At 44.5% G+C, this 15,720-nt stretch overlaps 1 protein-coding gene across 1 annotated transcript in view; it reads right to left on the reverse strand.

Annotated features, from left to right (window-relative positions):
- The window catches only part of PLEKHA7 (pleckstrin homology domain containing, family A member 7), a 288,250-nt gene that overhangs the window by 50,797 nt on the left and 221,733 nt on the right, over window positions 1–15,720 (reverse strand). Inside the window, exons 9-10 of the mRNA XM_006865828.1 lie at window positions 10,131–10,306; window positions 1,293–1,748 (exon numbers count right to left, since the gene is read on the reverse strand). Of these exons, the coding sequence (XP_006865890.1) occupies window positions 1,293–1,748; window positions 10,131–10,306 (632 nt within the window). The remainder of the gene's footprint in view (window positions 1–1,292; window positions 1,749–10,130; window positions 10,307–15,720) is intronic.

The following is a 15,720-nucleotide window of genomic DNA, read 5'->3' on the forward strand; positions in this document are numbered from 1 at the left end:
TGGAGCAGCCGAGTGGCCCGGACTAGAAAGCAATAGATTTCTTGCTTCTGCCACAAATTCCCCCAGCTGTTAGCCTTCCAACCTTCTAAGTATTCCTTTATATGTGGTTCAGAGTTCTGGACCGTCCCCTGAGCCTGCTTGTGGGGTATTCTGTGTTGTTGTTGGCAGAGCTCTCTGCTATACGTCCACCCGATCCGCCATCTTGTTTGTTCTCCTCAGTAGCTTTCCATTTTTAATAAGACAGACAACATTTAAACTAACAGAACTGACACCTGCTTAGCTCCACGTGGGAAGAGGAAGGTACCTTAGCTACAACACAAAAGGCCTTCTCTTTCCCTGGTGGGCCCCAGCAACAATGTCTATCAGCAACAATGTCTATCAGTTGTTTGGGGATTTCCACTGTGCTTTTCCCACGATCCACCCTCACAACTGTCCAGGTGTTTTAAGTTAAAGGGGCTAGAACCACCACGCACACATGCACACCACACCCACACACTTTAAAACTATTCTGGAAGCACTATCTGAGCCCACAGGTGGAAAATCTGGGCCTCACCAGCAGGGGGCAGTAGAGTGTGGCATTCTAGAATACGCCCATTAGGACGGTGGCAGACCTGCTTTGCTCAGGCACACCACTGCAGCTACTCCAGCCCCTAGGGAGCTTTCTGAATGCACTGTGGTCTTCTGAGGACAACCAGGAAGCAGGGTGACTGTGAATTCTTCACAGCCATAAACATGTCCTAATTAATCTGAAATTATAATAAAATACAGACAGAGTTTTTCAAATAGCAAGAGATGCACGCTTCTAAATAATTAAAAACTTTCTGAAGGAATGGGCATGATAAAGCCTAATGTCCACAGTGCCTAAGAACTTACTTTTCTGTGTGCCTAGAATTAGACATGGAACTATATTTAGCATGGTTTCTACAAATGGTTTTAGAGTGCAGATAATTGGCTATGAGGAGATCAGTTACTATCTACACGTGGAACGTCTCGGGGCACACACTCAGGGTGAAAACAAGTTTCCTGATGCAATCTCCTGTGGGCTTTGGAGGTTGGTTGACCTGGGTCTGTACTTTGCGTACAGTTATCTAGATGTCCTGGGCAGGTTCCTTCACTTTACCGGAGACCCAGTTTCTTTCTCAATAACCTGGGGATATCACCTCCCTCCTTGCAGAGTTCTGGGGTTTAGGGAAATAATGGAGTAAAGAGTTTCCAGCCACACCACACAATCAGGAAGTGCTGGGTAAATGATGCTCAGTATTAGATGCCATCCTGAGTCTATCACCACTGACCTTCTGCCATCTCCCTTCTGGACCTTCACCCAGTGTTCCACCTGGGCCAGATGGTTCTGCTTCTGGGTGTGTTTTTCAGGGTTGGTCCTGGGAGGAAAGACCCGCTGGTACCCGCTAGTGCCATTCTGCTCTCCTAGACCATACGAGGCGGGCAGCACGCCGTTCTTCTCTGCACGCTGGGGCTGTGCCTGCTGGCTTCTTGAGGCACCAGGTAAATCCTCCTCAGTTGGTGAGTATGGAGACCTGGCCTTGTTCCTGTCCCGCTTGCCTTCCTGTGGGTCCCTCTGGGGACAGTATCGTTCATCCTCCTGCTCCAGCCTTTCAAAGCCGAAAGAGTCATTGTGGCCATGATGAGGACAATCCCTTGCGTGTCCAGGTCCTACGTGGCCACACTCTCGACAGGACTGCGTGTGGTTGGCCTGAGGGACTGCCTGTCGCTCCACCTTCTCCACATTCCTGCAACAACAGCAGTACAGTCAGCCCACTCCGCACAGCAAGGCACCGCTGCGTCCCAATCCCCTGGTACCAGGGACATAGCAAGGGCTGCATAAGCTTTGCAGAATTTAGACTGGGGAGGCAGGGAAACATACTTCAGCGCAGCCCAGACAGAGTAGAAAAATTACCAGAGACCTTGGGATTGGGGCAGTCAGTCTAGTGTATTTTTTACTTGCAGGCTTTGGTTAAAAGCTCTGGCCCTGAAATCCATCACTCCAGGAAATGACCAAGCCAGAGGGATTTCCATTTCAAGTTAAGAATATAAGATGCAAATACTGCTTCCCTTACACACCAGTAGAGAGATGTCTTTTGTCCCAGCAACCATCTCAGAATCTCAGCTACCCATAATCAACCTGGGCTCAGACCATAGTCAACCTTGAATGGGGATTAGTTAGAATGTCAGTATAAAGTGAAAATACAATCACTGACTTGGGGTCTGCTGCTAACTGTGTGTAGGCCCAACTGGTGGCTGTCACCTAGGCAAGGAGAACTGGAAAAAGCAATTACACACCTCCTGCCTATGTACTGGGGCCCGGGTGGAGCGCTGTAGGATAAGCACTGGACTGCTGACCCCAAAGCTGGCGGGTTCAAACCCACCAGCAGCTCCTTGGAAACACCATACAGGGTCTCTATGAGTTAGGACCAACTCAATGGCACTTTAACCTCAACAGCCTATGTGCTAATATTTTTTTCTATGAATACCTAAATTTTTGTGAAAAATCCTGCTTCTTTAGGCTTTTTTTCTGCTCACTAGAGGACACTTTTTTCCCTCTGGCCCTTCTTTTGATAATAGCACTTCAAGCTTCATTTGGTGTCACCCTTCCCCAACTCTTTCTTAGTCTATGTGGTTTGGGTGCAACTGTCTCTACTCCTCCTTCCTATTAAGCTGAGGCTCCAAAGCCTCAGTGATTGGTTTAGGGATTCACCCGTGACCCAATCCTGGCCAATCAGCATTAGCCCTGAGACTGTGTAATGCCAATATCAGTATATATATATATATATCCTAAAGATTTGGTCTGAGCTCCTAGACCTAAGCATGCCTAAACCAGAGATAGTACGAAAAGGACTAAAAGTCAGTTTTGAGTTTGGTTTCTGTAACTTATACTAGAAGAAGTTCTGACCATTACATCATTTTATAGTGGCATTTTATAATTTTATAATGGCAATCTCTGATAGCCCTTCCCTCAGCAGGTCTCAATGGGTCTGTAAGACCCAGTAGCAGGAAACACATGGGAAATACTGAGGAGCCAACACTTTAAGAAAAAGAATCCTCATGTAAGCTTATAAAGGGACAGGTCTGCTGTATAATATAAATACTTTGTTTTAACTTTTCTCTTTCTTCCTTTAACCCTCTATACCCACATCACTGGGGTCCTGGTGTGGCATTTTAGCGTAAGTACTGGACTGAACTCCAATTGGTGATCTTCAAGCTTCCTAAGCTGGCTGTCATCTTTACTATTTCTCAAGTTCAGGAAACCACCCAGGGGGTTCTGCTTAGGCTGCTGTCTAAAAGAGTAGAGAGATCTTGCTGTTCTCTGGGTCCCAATCCCAGCCAAGTCACTTGTCATGCTGGTTTGGGTCTCATTCTGCTCTGTTTCCAAGCAGTTAACTCCAATTGTAAAACCAAAGTAACTGTACCACCTTGCTATTCATACCCCAAAGATAAACAGTACCTTGTCATACAAGCCAGCTAGTGAAGTATATATGCTACCAACATGCGTAGCATTAGAAGTAAAGGGAAAAGAGGGTTCCTTCAACTCTAGGACCTAAGGATTGTGATGCAGTGTCTCAGGCCAACCAACTGTATGAGGTATTTTCTTTCTTTACCACCACTTATTTACTGAACACCTATGGGTTTTCTGGGAGCATGGTTCAAATCCGCCAGCTGCTCCATGGGAGAAAGATGAGGCTTTCTGCTCCCATGAAGATTTAAAACCTTGTAACCCCTGTACAGGTACGTTATGAATCGGAACTGACTCAATGACACTTAACAAATATTCCCCTCTGACACAGGTAGAGGCAGAGAAAAGAGTCTCTGCCGTCAAAACCAGGTGACCCTGTTGTTGTTCTGTGATGGCCAGTCGGTTCTGACTCATGGCGACCTGTATAGGATTTCCAAAGCTGAACATGTCTGCAGGAGCAGAAAACTTCTTCTTTATCCCAAAGAGCATCTGGTGGGCTTGAACTACTAACCTTGTGGCTCAGAGTACAGTGCTTATCGTCTAGAGCCTTACTTAATCCTGGCAATCATATTTAATATTGTTCTCACACACACAAAAATCCCACACACAAATGGTAAGAGTTTGCTCATTTTTTCTAACGTTGGAGCTAATTTTACAACTGTAAATCTTATTCCTTACGGTGTGTGTTCATATGAATATACTATTAGATGCTGTCGAGTCGGCTGCGACTCACAGTAACCTGACGTCCAACAGAAGGAAATACCATCCAGCCTTGCACCACCCTCATGATGGCTGTGGTGTTGGAAAATACTGTGGCAGCCACTGTGTGTGTTGTAGTGCATTCCAACCAAGGGGACTCATTTCCAGGAATACATCAGACAAAATTCTGTTGGAATCCATCCAGGTCTCCACTGGCTAATGTTTCAATGTAGATCACCAGGCCTTTATTCCTAGTTTGTTTAGTCTGGAAGTTCTGCTGAAATCTGTCCACTATGGTGATCTTGCTGGTATTTGAAATAATGGTAGTATAGCTTCCAGCATCTGCACAACACACCAGCCACTACGGAATGGCACACTGACAGATGAGTGGTAATCATATACATATACACATTGTCACATATACCAGGACTTCCTGAAAATAAATTCAATAATAAATGACAAATCTTCAAGTCAACACCAGTATTTATTGAAAAGCAAAGCTTGAGACAGTGGCTAAAAGAATGGTAGTCTGCTTGTCACCTGCCATTTTCCACACACAAAAAATGGGACTATGAATAGCTCCTTATTCCCATAAGGCACTCTGGTGGCATAGTGGGTTGTGCGTTGGGCTGCTAAGTGCAAGGTCAATAGTTCAAATCCACCAGTGATTCCATGGGAGAAAGATGAGGCTTTCTGCTCCCATAAAGATTTGCAGACTTGGAAACATCATACAGGGTTGCTATGACTTGGGACTGACTCAACGGCACACCACCACCAGCTTATTCCCACGACTCCTGGAATTTATATAAGATGCCTTGTGCCCAAAATATGCAGACTGTCACTGCAGGCTAAAAACGAAAGATGAAGATAATGTTCCCTACTCCCTACCCTACCTGACTTAAACATTTAACTTACTAAGTTATGGGGCTTAAGGCAAAAAGGTTTTTTGGTTTCTCCCTGCCTCCTTGCATTCCCTACAGCTTAACACATGACATCTCAAATCAAGAGACGTGTCACCAAACAGATCTGCAACGCTCAATTTAGCACAATGGTAGAGAAGAATGAAGCAGTCCCCAGCTACCAATGACTGTGTCACTCAGAGAACTTGGTCACGCAGGGCACAGGTGTTTACAAAAGGACAGGAAGCTTCCAGAAGGGCTACAGTTTCTGTGTAAGCCACCACTAGTGTTTGAGCCTGGAATCTGACTATTTCCAAACACAGGGCATTCTGCATGTCCTGAGACCAATCTGGCCATAAATCATTTAATCTCCGTAACAATATTATGAACAAAGAGAAACAGGTATAAAAAGTAAGCACAGTCTTTACAAGATCGTACATCTAGAAGGGAGGAGAGCTGGGATTTGAACTTATCAGCACAGACTAATAAGCTCTGGGAGGAGATGCTTAAGGCAGAAGAAACAAAGGTAATAAAAAATTAAGGATAAATAATCTGGCTTGAACATTGGCTGTTTGCATCCCATTACCCCATCCTAAGCAGTCCTGGTGTGGTGCTGTCGGGTAATGCGCTAGACTGCAAGGTCGGTGGTTCAAGCTCACCAGCCACTTCTTGAAAACCCTATACAGGGTCGCTATGAGTCGGAACTGACATGATGGCACTTAACAAGAAGGTGTAATTGCTTCTTCCTCTGCCCATAGTCCTAAAGCCCTAAATCCTCTTCCCTTCACCTGCCCATTCCTACCTAGCTCCCAGTCCCCGAAGATTGGGTAGAAATCTACCCCCTGTTTCTCAGAGCGAAGCATCCCCTGGCCTATGCCAATCAGCAAGCTGCAGTCTCTGGCCATAATCAATGGTTTAAGGTATAAATGTGATCTAAGCCTGCCTAATCAGAATGAATCTTAGAGCTCTGGGGAACAACTCTAGCTCCTTCCTGCTGGACTTTAACCAAGATGACATGACCCTGTAGCTATTGCAGCTATCTTCTTGCCACCAGATCCTAGAGGGACCACCACATGGAACTCAAAAAGAATACGAACCAGAGGTAGGCAGAGTTTGTAATCTGAGACAAATGATGCTGACTGAATCTAATCTTGAATACAGCTGTTTCTAAAGTCAGATCTATCCCGACCTTTTCAGTAGCTGGAACCAACCAATTCCCTTTTTTGCTTAAGTAACTTTGGCTAAGTTTTCTGTCACTTGTAATCAAGAATCCTAACTAACATACCACCCCATTCATAAATAAGACATCTGCTTGTAAGGATAAGACATAAGCAGGTGAGTGAGGCTCAAAGAAGAAGAGAAAAAAAAATACTATTGGGGTCATGCACTTATAGAACAGGAGGTTTTCCAATGCAGATCACCAAACTGGAGGAGAGGAGAGATTGATTCCTACCTGATGAATAATTCTAACGAACCAGATGTCTGAACATCTTATTCTCATAAAATAGAAATTTTAATAAGTCTGGGTTTGCTGTGCTGACAATTTCATCTCTCAGAATGCTAAAGGGAAGTACTATTGTGTCTTTATTCTGACTCAGGGAAGAAGTAGTTGGCTAGAATAAAAAGACAGGAAGGAAACTTGGGCAAACATGATCATGAACATTCAAGATCATGATATTAAGAACATGAGATGAATACATTTTCAAAAAGTTCAGAGAAGAGCTAGGGATAATACAATGGCTTGAGCCCAATGAGGAGTGGAAGAAGTCATTCAAAAACCGCAACCTAGTAGTTGATCACAAATTTTTCAGGTTGACAAAAGTAGAAAACTTCCACATCTTGTCTTGCAAATTAACCCTCAGGGTTTCAAGTCAGGTGCCACTGATTTTAATCATAAAACTCAATCCCAGATTCTCCTCTAATCAGTACCCTAGTCAGTCACTATTAATTGAGCAAAGCAGGCACACAAGAAGAAATCTATTTGCCATTCCTATCTAAAGAAGCCAGTGTAACAACACACGCCATAAAAGGACATGTAGAAGAAATGGAAGGTGGGGTGCCAAATCAAGCACAAAGTAGGGGAATGGGCCCATCTGAAGGATGGCAGCGAGAGGTCAAGTCTATAATGAGCCATGATTTGCTGAGCTAAAAATGCTAACAAGTTTCTAAGTCAAGGACGGGAATGGGGAAAGTGATAACATAAACAGAGAGAGTGGAATTCTAGGATTGGGGGATTTATTTCCATATTTTCACCAGGAAAACAAACTTGGGTAAGAAAGACTGAAAGTCTAAGATGGGGAGGAAGAAGGGGGGCGGGAATCCCAGCCTCCTGGCACTGAGCTCCAGGCCCAGCTATCAGTGCCCTGGGGCCTTAAGAGAACTTGGACTTGGGAATTGAAGAGAATAGGGAAAAGTGTCAGAATACCAGAGACTGGCAAATGGCATCTTGACTTTCAAGAGAGGGAAAAACAGATTCTATTAAACACCAGACTGGAGAGCTTACCATCAACCTCTGCAAGAGGCTGAATAAGATGCCTTCTTAACCAGGCAGACGACTTCAGAGCACAAAGGAAGCTCTGAGAAATGCTAATAACTCAGTAAAAAAGAAAGAATAGGTAGCAATTCACTAAAGAAGAAAGACAAGTAGCTAACAAATGTAAAAGGTTACCACCACCATGGAAATACACAAGGGGGCATCAGACAATTCATGGGGAATTTTTATTCCATTTTTTAACGAAGTTTCTGAAACCTCCTAGTATTTACTAAGGGCACTGGTGTGGCACTGTAGTAAGATAGGCACTGGACTGCTAACCACAAACTCGGCAGTTCCAGCTGCTCTTGGAAACCCTCCCTATACAGGTTACTATGAGTTGGAACAGACTTGGTGGCACACACAACAGCATATATTAAAACAACCAGATAGTGCTTATTCACACAGCAGGCTGTCAAAAACTAAGGTTTAGTGGTTCCATATGATAAGTATTGGACTACAAAACACAAGGTCCACGGTTCTAGCCCGCCAGCCTCTGCATAGGAGAAAGATGAGGCTTTCTGCTCCCATGATTCAAAGCCTCGGAAACCCCATACAGGGGCGCTATGTGTTGGAACCAACTAGCACTTAACAACAGCATTAACTATTGGCAAAGAAGTGGGAAATGAATACATCTTTTGACTTTCATTAAGGGACGACTGGTGGCACTGAATGAAAAATTTCAAATGCTCTGGATTTGACCCAGGAGTATGAAAGACTTCCACGTGCAGAGACGTGTAGGAAAAAAAGTTTATTACACACTGTTCATAACAGTAAAAACTTAGGGAGAAAAAAAACAAACTGTTCAAGGTTTGGCATGATTAAATACATTATACTACAGCTATACTATGTAATACTATATTGTTGTTGTTGTTGTCAGGTGCCATCGAGTCGGAACCGACTCATACCGACCCCATGCACAGCAGAACGAAACAATGTCCGATCCTGGGCCAACCTCACTACCGCTGCCACACCTGACGCCATCAATGATGCCACCTGCCTGATCCATCTCGTTGGGGGTCTTCCTCTTTTTCTCTGACCCTCCACCTTACCCAGCATGACAACATGTCCGGAGATGTAAGCTTGAGGACTAAGTTGCGCCTGACCCAAGCCATGGTATTTTCAATAACCTTGTATAGATGCAAAAGCTGGAGAGTGAATAAGGAAGATCATAGAAGAATTGATGCCTTTGAGTTGTGGTGTTGGAGGAGAATACTGAAAGTGTCATGGACTGCCAAAAGAACCAATAGATTTGTTTTGGAAGAAGTGCAGCCAGAGTGCTCTTTGGAGGCCAGGATGGCTAAGCTCCGTCTCTCATACTTTGGACATATATAGCAGTAAAAAAATAAAGTTGATCTATATGTAGTGAATAGCGTAATGGTTATGAATCAGGCTGCTAACCCCAAGGTTCGCAGTTCAAAACTACCAGCTGGAAGAAAAATGAGGCTTTCTGCTCCCGTAAAGATTTACAACCTTGGAAACCCTGTGCAGGGTCACTATGAGTCAGAACCGACTCCATGGTACTTAACAACAACCTATGTAGTGAGACAGAATCATCCAGACTTCATACAGTGCTATCCTGTTTTAAGTTCTTGACTCCACTCAGTTCTCTTCTGCTTTCTCATAGGGAATTGCCTACAGCAAATCGACTCAGGAATTTCAATACCCCTAAGGAGCTCTGGTAGCATAGTGGTTACAAATCGGGCTGCCAACCTCAAGTTCAGCAGTTCGAAACTACCAACGGTTCTGTGGGAGAAAAATTAGGCGTTTTGCTCCTGTAAAGATTTACAGCCTTGGAAACCCTGTGCAGGGTCACTATGAGTCGGAGCCGACTCCACAGTACTTAACAACAACAACAACTGTATCCTTGGGTTGGACCACTCAAGGATAGAGACAGCTGGAAGATATTCCCAGGTCAGCCCTCAGCCACATGATGGGCAGTCTGTGGTACAGTTTTAATTTGCAAGATCTTTCCTTGCCTGTCTTCTCCCTTCTCCCCGTTCTGGTACCTCACGTTTGGCCCTTCTATTACCCATACAAAGTCCTGGTGTAACGCTGCAGGTTAATGCGCTGGACTTCAAGGTCAGTTTGAATCTCTAGGTCGGCAGTTCAAGCTCACCAGCTGCTTCTTGGAAACCTTACAGGGTCACTATGGGTTGGGAGGGACTCGACGGCACTTAACAACAACAACAACAAACACCCATAAAAGAAGAAAAACTGAGAAACACACACCCACACCAGTTTCCAAGGCTGGTGAGTATCCTGGACAATCATTTCACTTTTCCAGGCTTCAGTGCTTCTCTATGCTTCACGGAAAGCAGACTAGATAACTTTTAGGAGATCTTCCATTTATCATGGGCATATTCATTCCTCTCCAGGAAGTATTCATTATCAAAAAGGACTTCAAAGAGACGGCAAGGCTTAACACAGGTTAAGGAATGGTGAAATTTCAGGCACCAAAGAAGACTTATCTGGGTTGCCATCCTAGAAAAAGAACAACGCTGGCAGAGATCCCCCCCGCATCAGGACTGACCTCTTCAGTGATGATCGAGATAGCACCTGGGCAGCCTGGTTCATGGCTCTGACCCAAGCATTCATGTCGTCCAGGGTGTCGGCACTGAAGTAGTAGGTCCTCATGCCTGAATGCTCGGCCGGTGAGCCCACTGTGGAGCTGTTATAGATGAGCGCCCGCATCCCCGTGTGTACAGCCTGTAAGCATGGAGGCAGGAACCCCAGTTAGAGAGAGGTTAGTGCACACGACAATTCCAAGAATGAAAACAAGCAGACGTTCTTGCCATGCTCCCCCAGCTGACAGACTAAAAACCACCTGGCCAGACGTTTCCACTCCTGGAAAACGTCACAGGCTGGATTCCCCCTTAGTGCAAGCAGGCCCAATGGCAGCTGTGTCTGTTTCCAACGGTAAAAGCCCTGAAGCTGAACCTGTTTCTTTTTTAAACCTCATTTCATCGAAGTAGACTCTTGGGAAACCCTGTTTTGGTTCTTCTGAAGCACGTGGCACCTTCTTTGACTACAATCAGATGAGAATTGAGTTAAAATCAGCTGCAACATCAGGCAGCTTGGTGGGGATATGCACCGTGTTTTACTGGCTGAGCCTGAAATGTGATGCATGCAGTACTATCTCTCTAAAGAGGCACAGAGTCTAACATGTGACTCAAGTCCCTAAGCACCTACATACGCTAGGAAGCCTCAGGTGCTTTCCCAGGTATCCTTGCAGAGAATGCATAGCGGGGCCTCTGACAAGTGACCAGGAAGCTTTGTGAGCAGAGACAACTCCCATCTTTTCCCCTTGTGTTGTCCCCCCTTGTATTGGGGACTAGTAGAGGGCTTCTGGTAGCGTAGTGGTTACGAATTGGGCTGCTAACCTCAAGGTAGGCAGTTCAAAACTACCAGCTCTTCCGTGGGAGAAAGATGAGGCTTTCTGCTCCCGTAAAAGATTTACAGCCTTGAAAACCCTGTGTAGGGTCACTATGAGTCAGAACCGACTCCATAGTACTTAACAACAACAAAGGGGGCTTCTATTTTCAATTTGCAAGGAGAAGCCTCACCAAATCGGCAGAGGAAGATAGTATGGAAAGAAATTTACTGAGTGCCTACTATGTGCCTCCCACTAAGTGTCTACTTCCACAGCTCTACCAGCCAATTGCTGTCCAGTTGACCCTGAGACATGGCAACCCCATGCGTGTCAAAATAGAACTGTGCTTCATAATATTTGTGAAGGCGGACTTTTTGGGAGTACACCGCCAGTCTTTCTTTTCAGACATCTCTGAATGGACTCAAACTCCCAACGCTTCAATTATTAGTAATTTCTTTTCATGACCCAGCAACTCCCTCCACAACCCTATTACTGCTGAGTCAGTTCCCACTCATATCAACCCCATGTGATGGAGAAGACCTGCCTCACTGAGTTTTCTTGGCTGCAAGCTTTATGGAAGCAGATTGCTAGGTCTTCCTCCTATGGCGTTGCTCAGTGGGTACAAACTGCCAAACGACTGGTTAGTAGCTAAGCACTTAACTATTGTGTCACCACCAGGTCTGATTTCCACAACTCTAATCTCACTTTAATTCCAGCACTTTTGTGAGATAGGGGCACAATCAATTTTATAACTGGGCAGATGAAGGTCTGAGATGTTAAGTAAGTAAGCAATTGTTGTTACAGGTTTCCTCAGTTGCTAACAGATTTTTCCCAGCACTTATCATTGTTGTTGTTGTTGCTTTTAAGCACCAGTGAGTTGATTTTTGACTCATAGTGACCCTGTATAGGGGTTCTGAGGCTATACCTCTTTATCCCACAGAGCAGCTGATGGATTCAAACTGCTGACCTTATGATTAGCAGTCCAACCTGACTCATAATCCACTATGCTAGCTGGCATTATTTCTTCTACACATTTGTTTCTCATCTCTAGAAAAGAAGCTCCATGAGAATAGATACTTGAACTATTTTGTTCACTACTCTACCTCTGAAACAGTGGCTGAACAGAGGGGCTCTATAAATACTTGTTACATGAATGAAGACTTGGAGCCAGAATTCATATCCAGATTTGTCTGACTCTGAGTCCAGGGCTTTCTGTATAATGCTCCCAGATCCTATCCAGAAATTAGTGTTACTATACATATATATAGGAGCTCTGGTAGCATAGTGGTTACCAATCGGGCTGTGAACCGCAAGATCAGCAGTTCGAAACTACCAGCTATTCTGCGGGAGAAAGATGAGGCGTTCTGCTCTTGTAAAGATCTACAGCCTCGGAAATCCTGTACAGGGTTGCTATGAGTCAGAACTGACTCCACGGCACATAACAACAACATACATATATCACTGGAGTCCTGGTGTGGTGTGGTGGGTTCATACATGGGACTGCAAAGTCGGTTTGAACTGTAAGGTTGGCAGCTCAAGCTCACCAGCTGCTCCTAGGAAACCCTATCCAGGGTCACTATGGTATTCAATAACAAACAACAAAATATAGATGACTGGTCCCATAATCTGAATCCAGAGGAAGACCCCACACCAGGATCATTCAGAGAAAACAAAATGAGAAAAACAATTTAAGGCTGGAAAATGAAATCCTTCTAGAATCACTACTGGTCATGGACAAAACCTCTCAGATGAACTGTCAGCATTTGCTCTTCTTCTCCACACTCCTACTCACGCAGATCCAAATGCATATTAATTATTGGCCTGCTTTTGACATCTGCATATCTGAGTCCATCTAGTCAGTGCCAAGGGAATCCAGGCAAATGCAGCATGCAGTCAAGGGTACATGGAGAGGCTGAAGCAAACCTGATTTCCTTCCTTGTTGTATAAGGTGTCATCCACTGTCTCAGGAAAGATCCCTCCTATTTTAGCAAGGTGGAGACGTGGCAATAAGAATAGAATGAGAAGGGACTTATACATGTCTTCCCAGAATCAGCAAAAGTTCTTGGAAAAGTTGTCCAGGGCAATAATCCCATAAAATCTTTGTTATCTCCTCCTAGTCTTTCCATTCAGTCATAGAGGATTCTGGGACAGATACTTATCACATACACACACACACACACACACACACACACACAACCAGATAAAAGACCATCCACAAGCACAGAGAGCCCTCAAGGGTATGATAGAGAGTAGGTCCCTGCTATATACACTCTGGAAAACACTTTAAACATGCAGACACGTGTTTGCTTATCTGTCTGCAAATGAGCCTTGGCGGTTACATCCATCATTACAAAGGAGTTACACACGATAGCAAACACAATTTTATTCACTAATACAACTGCCAGCATGTGCTGTGCCCAGTTGCTCTTGACTATGAAAAGCAGGTTCTCAATTACATTATTCTTGTGCTTGGGCATATTAGATATGCTAACTGTGAATAAAAGAAGGGGTAGGAGGATTTTTCCTACATTACTGGTGCAGTTACTGTGGAAAACAGTGTGGAAGTTCGTCAAGAAATTGACCACAGAATTATCATATGACCTAGTGATTCCACTCATTCCTAGATAAATGACCAACATGTAGAAACAACCAAAATGACCATCAGCAGATGAGTGGACAAAATGTAGTATATACTCATACAATGGAGGATTGGTGGTGGTGGTGGTATTGTTGGTGGTTCTGACCCATAGCGACCCTGTATTGGGTTTCTGAAGAGCATCTGGTGAGTTTGAACCACCGACTTTGCAGCTCAAATGGCTTTGCAGTCTGCCGCATTAACCCACAGCACCACACCAGGAGGATTACTCAGACATAAATCCAATGAAAGTACATAAATGAATGTGGTATGGAGAAGAGTTAGAGTTGGAAGGAAAAGTAAGGGGAGATCAGTCAGGATCACCGGGGACAGATACACGGTGGTGAAGACAGAGAAGGAAAAGTGTGGGCAGAATCTGGAAAGGACAAACAGGTAATGTCAGCAGGACTTGGTGATGGGCTGGAGATGGATACATGCTGCAACACAGATGAACCTGAAAAGCATTATACTAAATAAAATCAGTCATTCCCAAAGGGATGACTATTGTATCCCACTTATATGAAATAGCTAGAATAGGCAAATGTATAAGAACAGTAAGTAGATTGTTATTGTTAAGTGCCATTGAGTCAGTTCCACCTCATAGCGATCCTGTATAGGGTTTCCAAGGCTGTACTGGTGTGGTGCTATGGGATAAAGCACTGGATCTCGAGGTAGATTTGGACCACAAGGTTGGCAGTTCAAGCTCACCAGCTGCTCCTTGGATACCCTATACAGGGTTGAACAACAACTCATTGCAGGAGTAGAAAGCCTTATCTTTTTCCCATAAGCAACCACTAAGCTTGTTGTCTGCAGCCCACCAAGTTATCATGTTCCCAGAAAGTAGAATAATGGTTATCAAAGAAAGGAAAAAAGAAAGGGGGTGTTCCTTCTTCATTTGGCCAAGTAACAAGTCCAAAGTACCCTGAGCCTGAGAAAGATGCCAGACTAGGTCTTCTTACTTCTGGTCTAATCTCATCTCAAAGAGGTGCCTTTCCTTCTTTCTTCCTTTTCCAGTGAACACAACTCCACTAGATGGAAAAGAAACCAGGCTATGCATAAAAGAAATAAGGTAGGGAGCAACTTATACTTACTCCAGAAACACAATGCCTCTAAGATGTGACTGTCTCTTAGAACTCATGCTTGATATAGAACTTGTTTAAAGAGCCCAGACTCTTCACAACTCAACACCCCCAACATCAGCATTTAGAACACAGAAACTCAATATAAGCATGCTCAGAAGGCCAGAGTCCATCAACTGACTGGCTGACTCATTCTTTAACATCAATATCTTATCATTTATTGACAATTTGCTATGTGAAAGGCAGTATGCTAGAGGTTGAGGAGATAGCCTTAAATAGGATCAAAAGAGTCTATGGTCAGCTCAACTAGAAGAAGAAAGAAGAGGAAAAACAAGAGTAATAATCTGATACAATTTGATGAGATTTATGGAGGCATAACTACACTTATGGAGGCAGTAGTTCAAAAGAGGGAACAAATCTTTACAGTGAGGATCATCCCCACCCCCTCAATATACAGGGTAGACAAGGATGGGCAACTTGGACATTGGCTACCCAAAATGGGGGGAGGGGGCGCTACAAAGGCAAGAAGTGACTGGCTTTCAAGCTTTCAAGAGGGAGCCTAGATCCAGAGGGTGCAGAGGAAGGGAGAATCTCCACTGAGTAGTATCCAAATTTGTCTAGGCAGGACTGATGAAAGGAGATGTGGCTAGCACTCATGTGGTACAACAGTGAATAATTACTATCAGGACTGACTGTGAGGGTTGGAAATGTAAAGGTAGATGTTTTGTAGCAAAAGGAGGGGAGTGGTTGACTTTACAGGCCAGGAGCAGAGGCTCCTGGGACCATCAAGGGAGAAGAGCGGAGTGTGGGACCCTACCCAGAGAAACAGTGATGCCACAGATGGAGGCAGAGACAATGATGTGGAGAGAAGGAGCAGCTGGGAACTCTAGACCCAGAGAGGGAGAGGAGCTGTGTGCTGATGACCACGGGGCAGGCTTGTAGGGTGTACCATTTGGTTGGTTGATGATGCATGGAGGGAATAGTAACCACTGCAATGAAACGATATACGATAGGATGAATGTAAAGCTAATGTTCT

This window comes from Chrysochloris asiatica, unplaced genomic scaffold, assembly GCF_000296735.1.
Source record: "Chrysochloris asiatica unplaced genomic scaffold, ChrAsi1.0 scaffold00083, whole genome shotgun sequence".
Lineage (NCBI taxonomy): Eukaryota > Metazoa > Chordata > Mammalia > Afrosoricida > Chrysochloridae > Chrysochloris > Chrysochloris asiatica.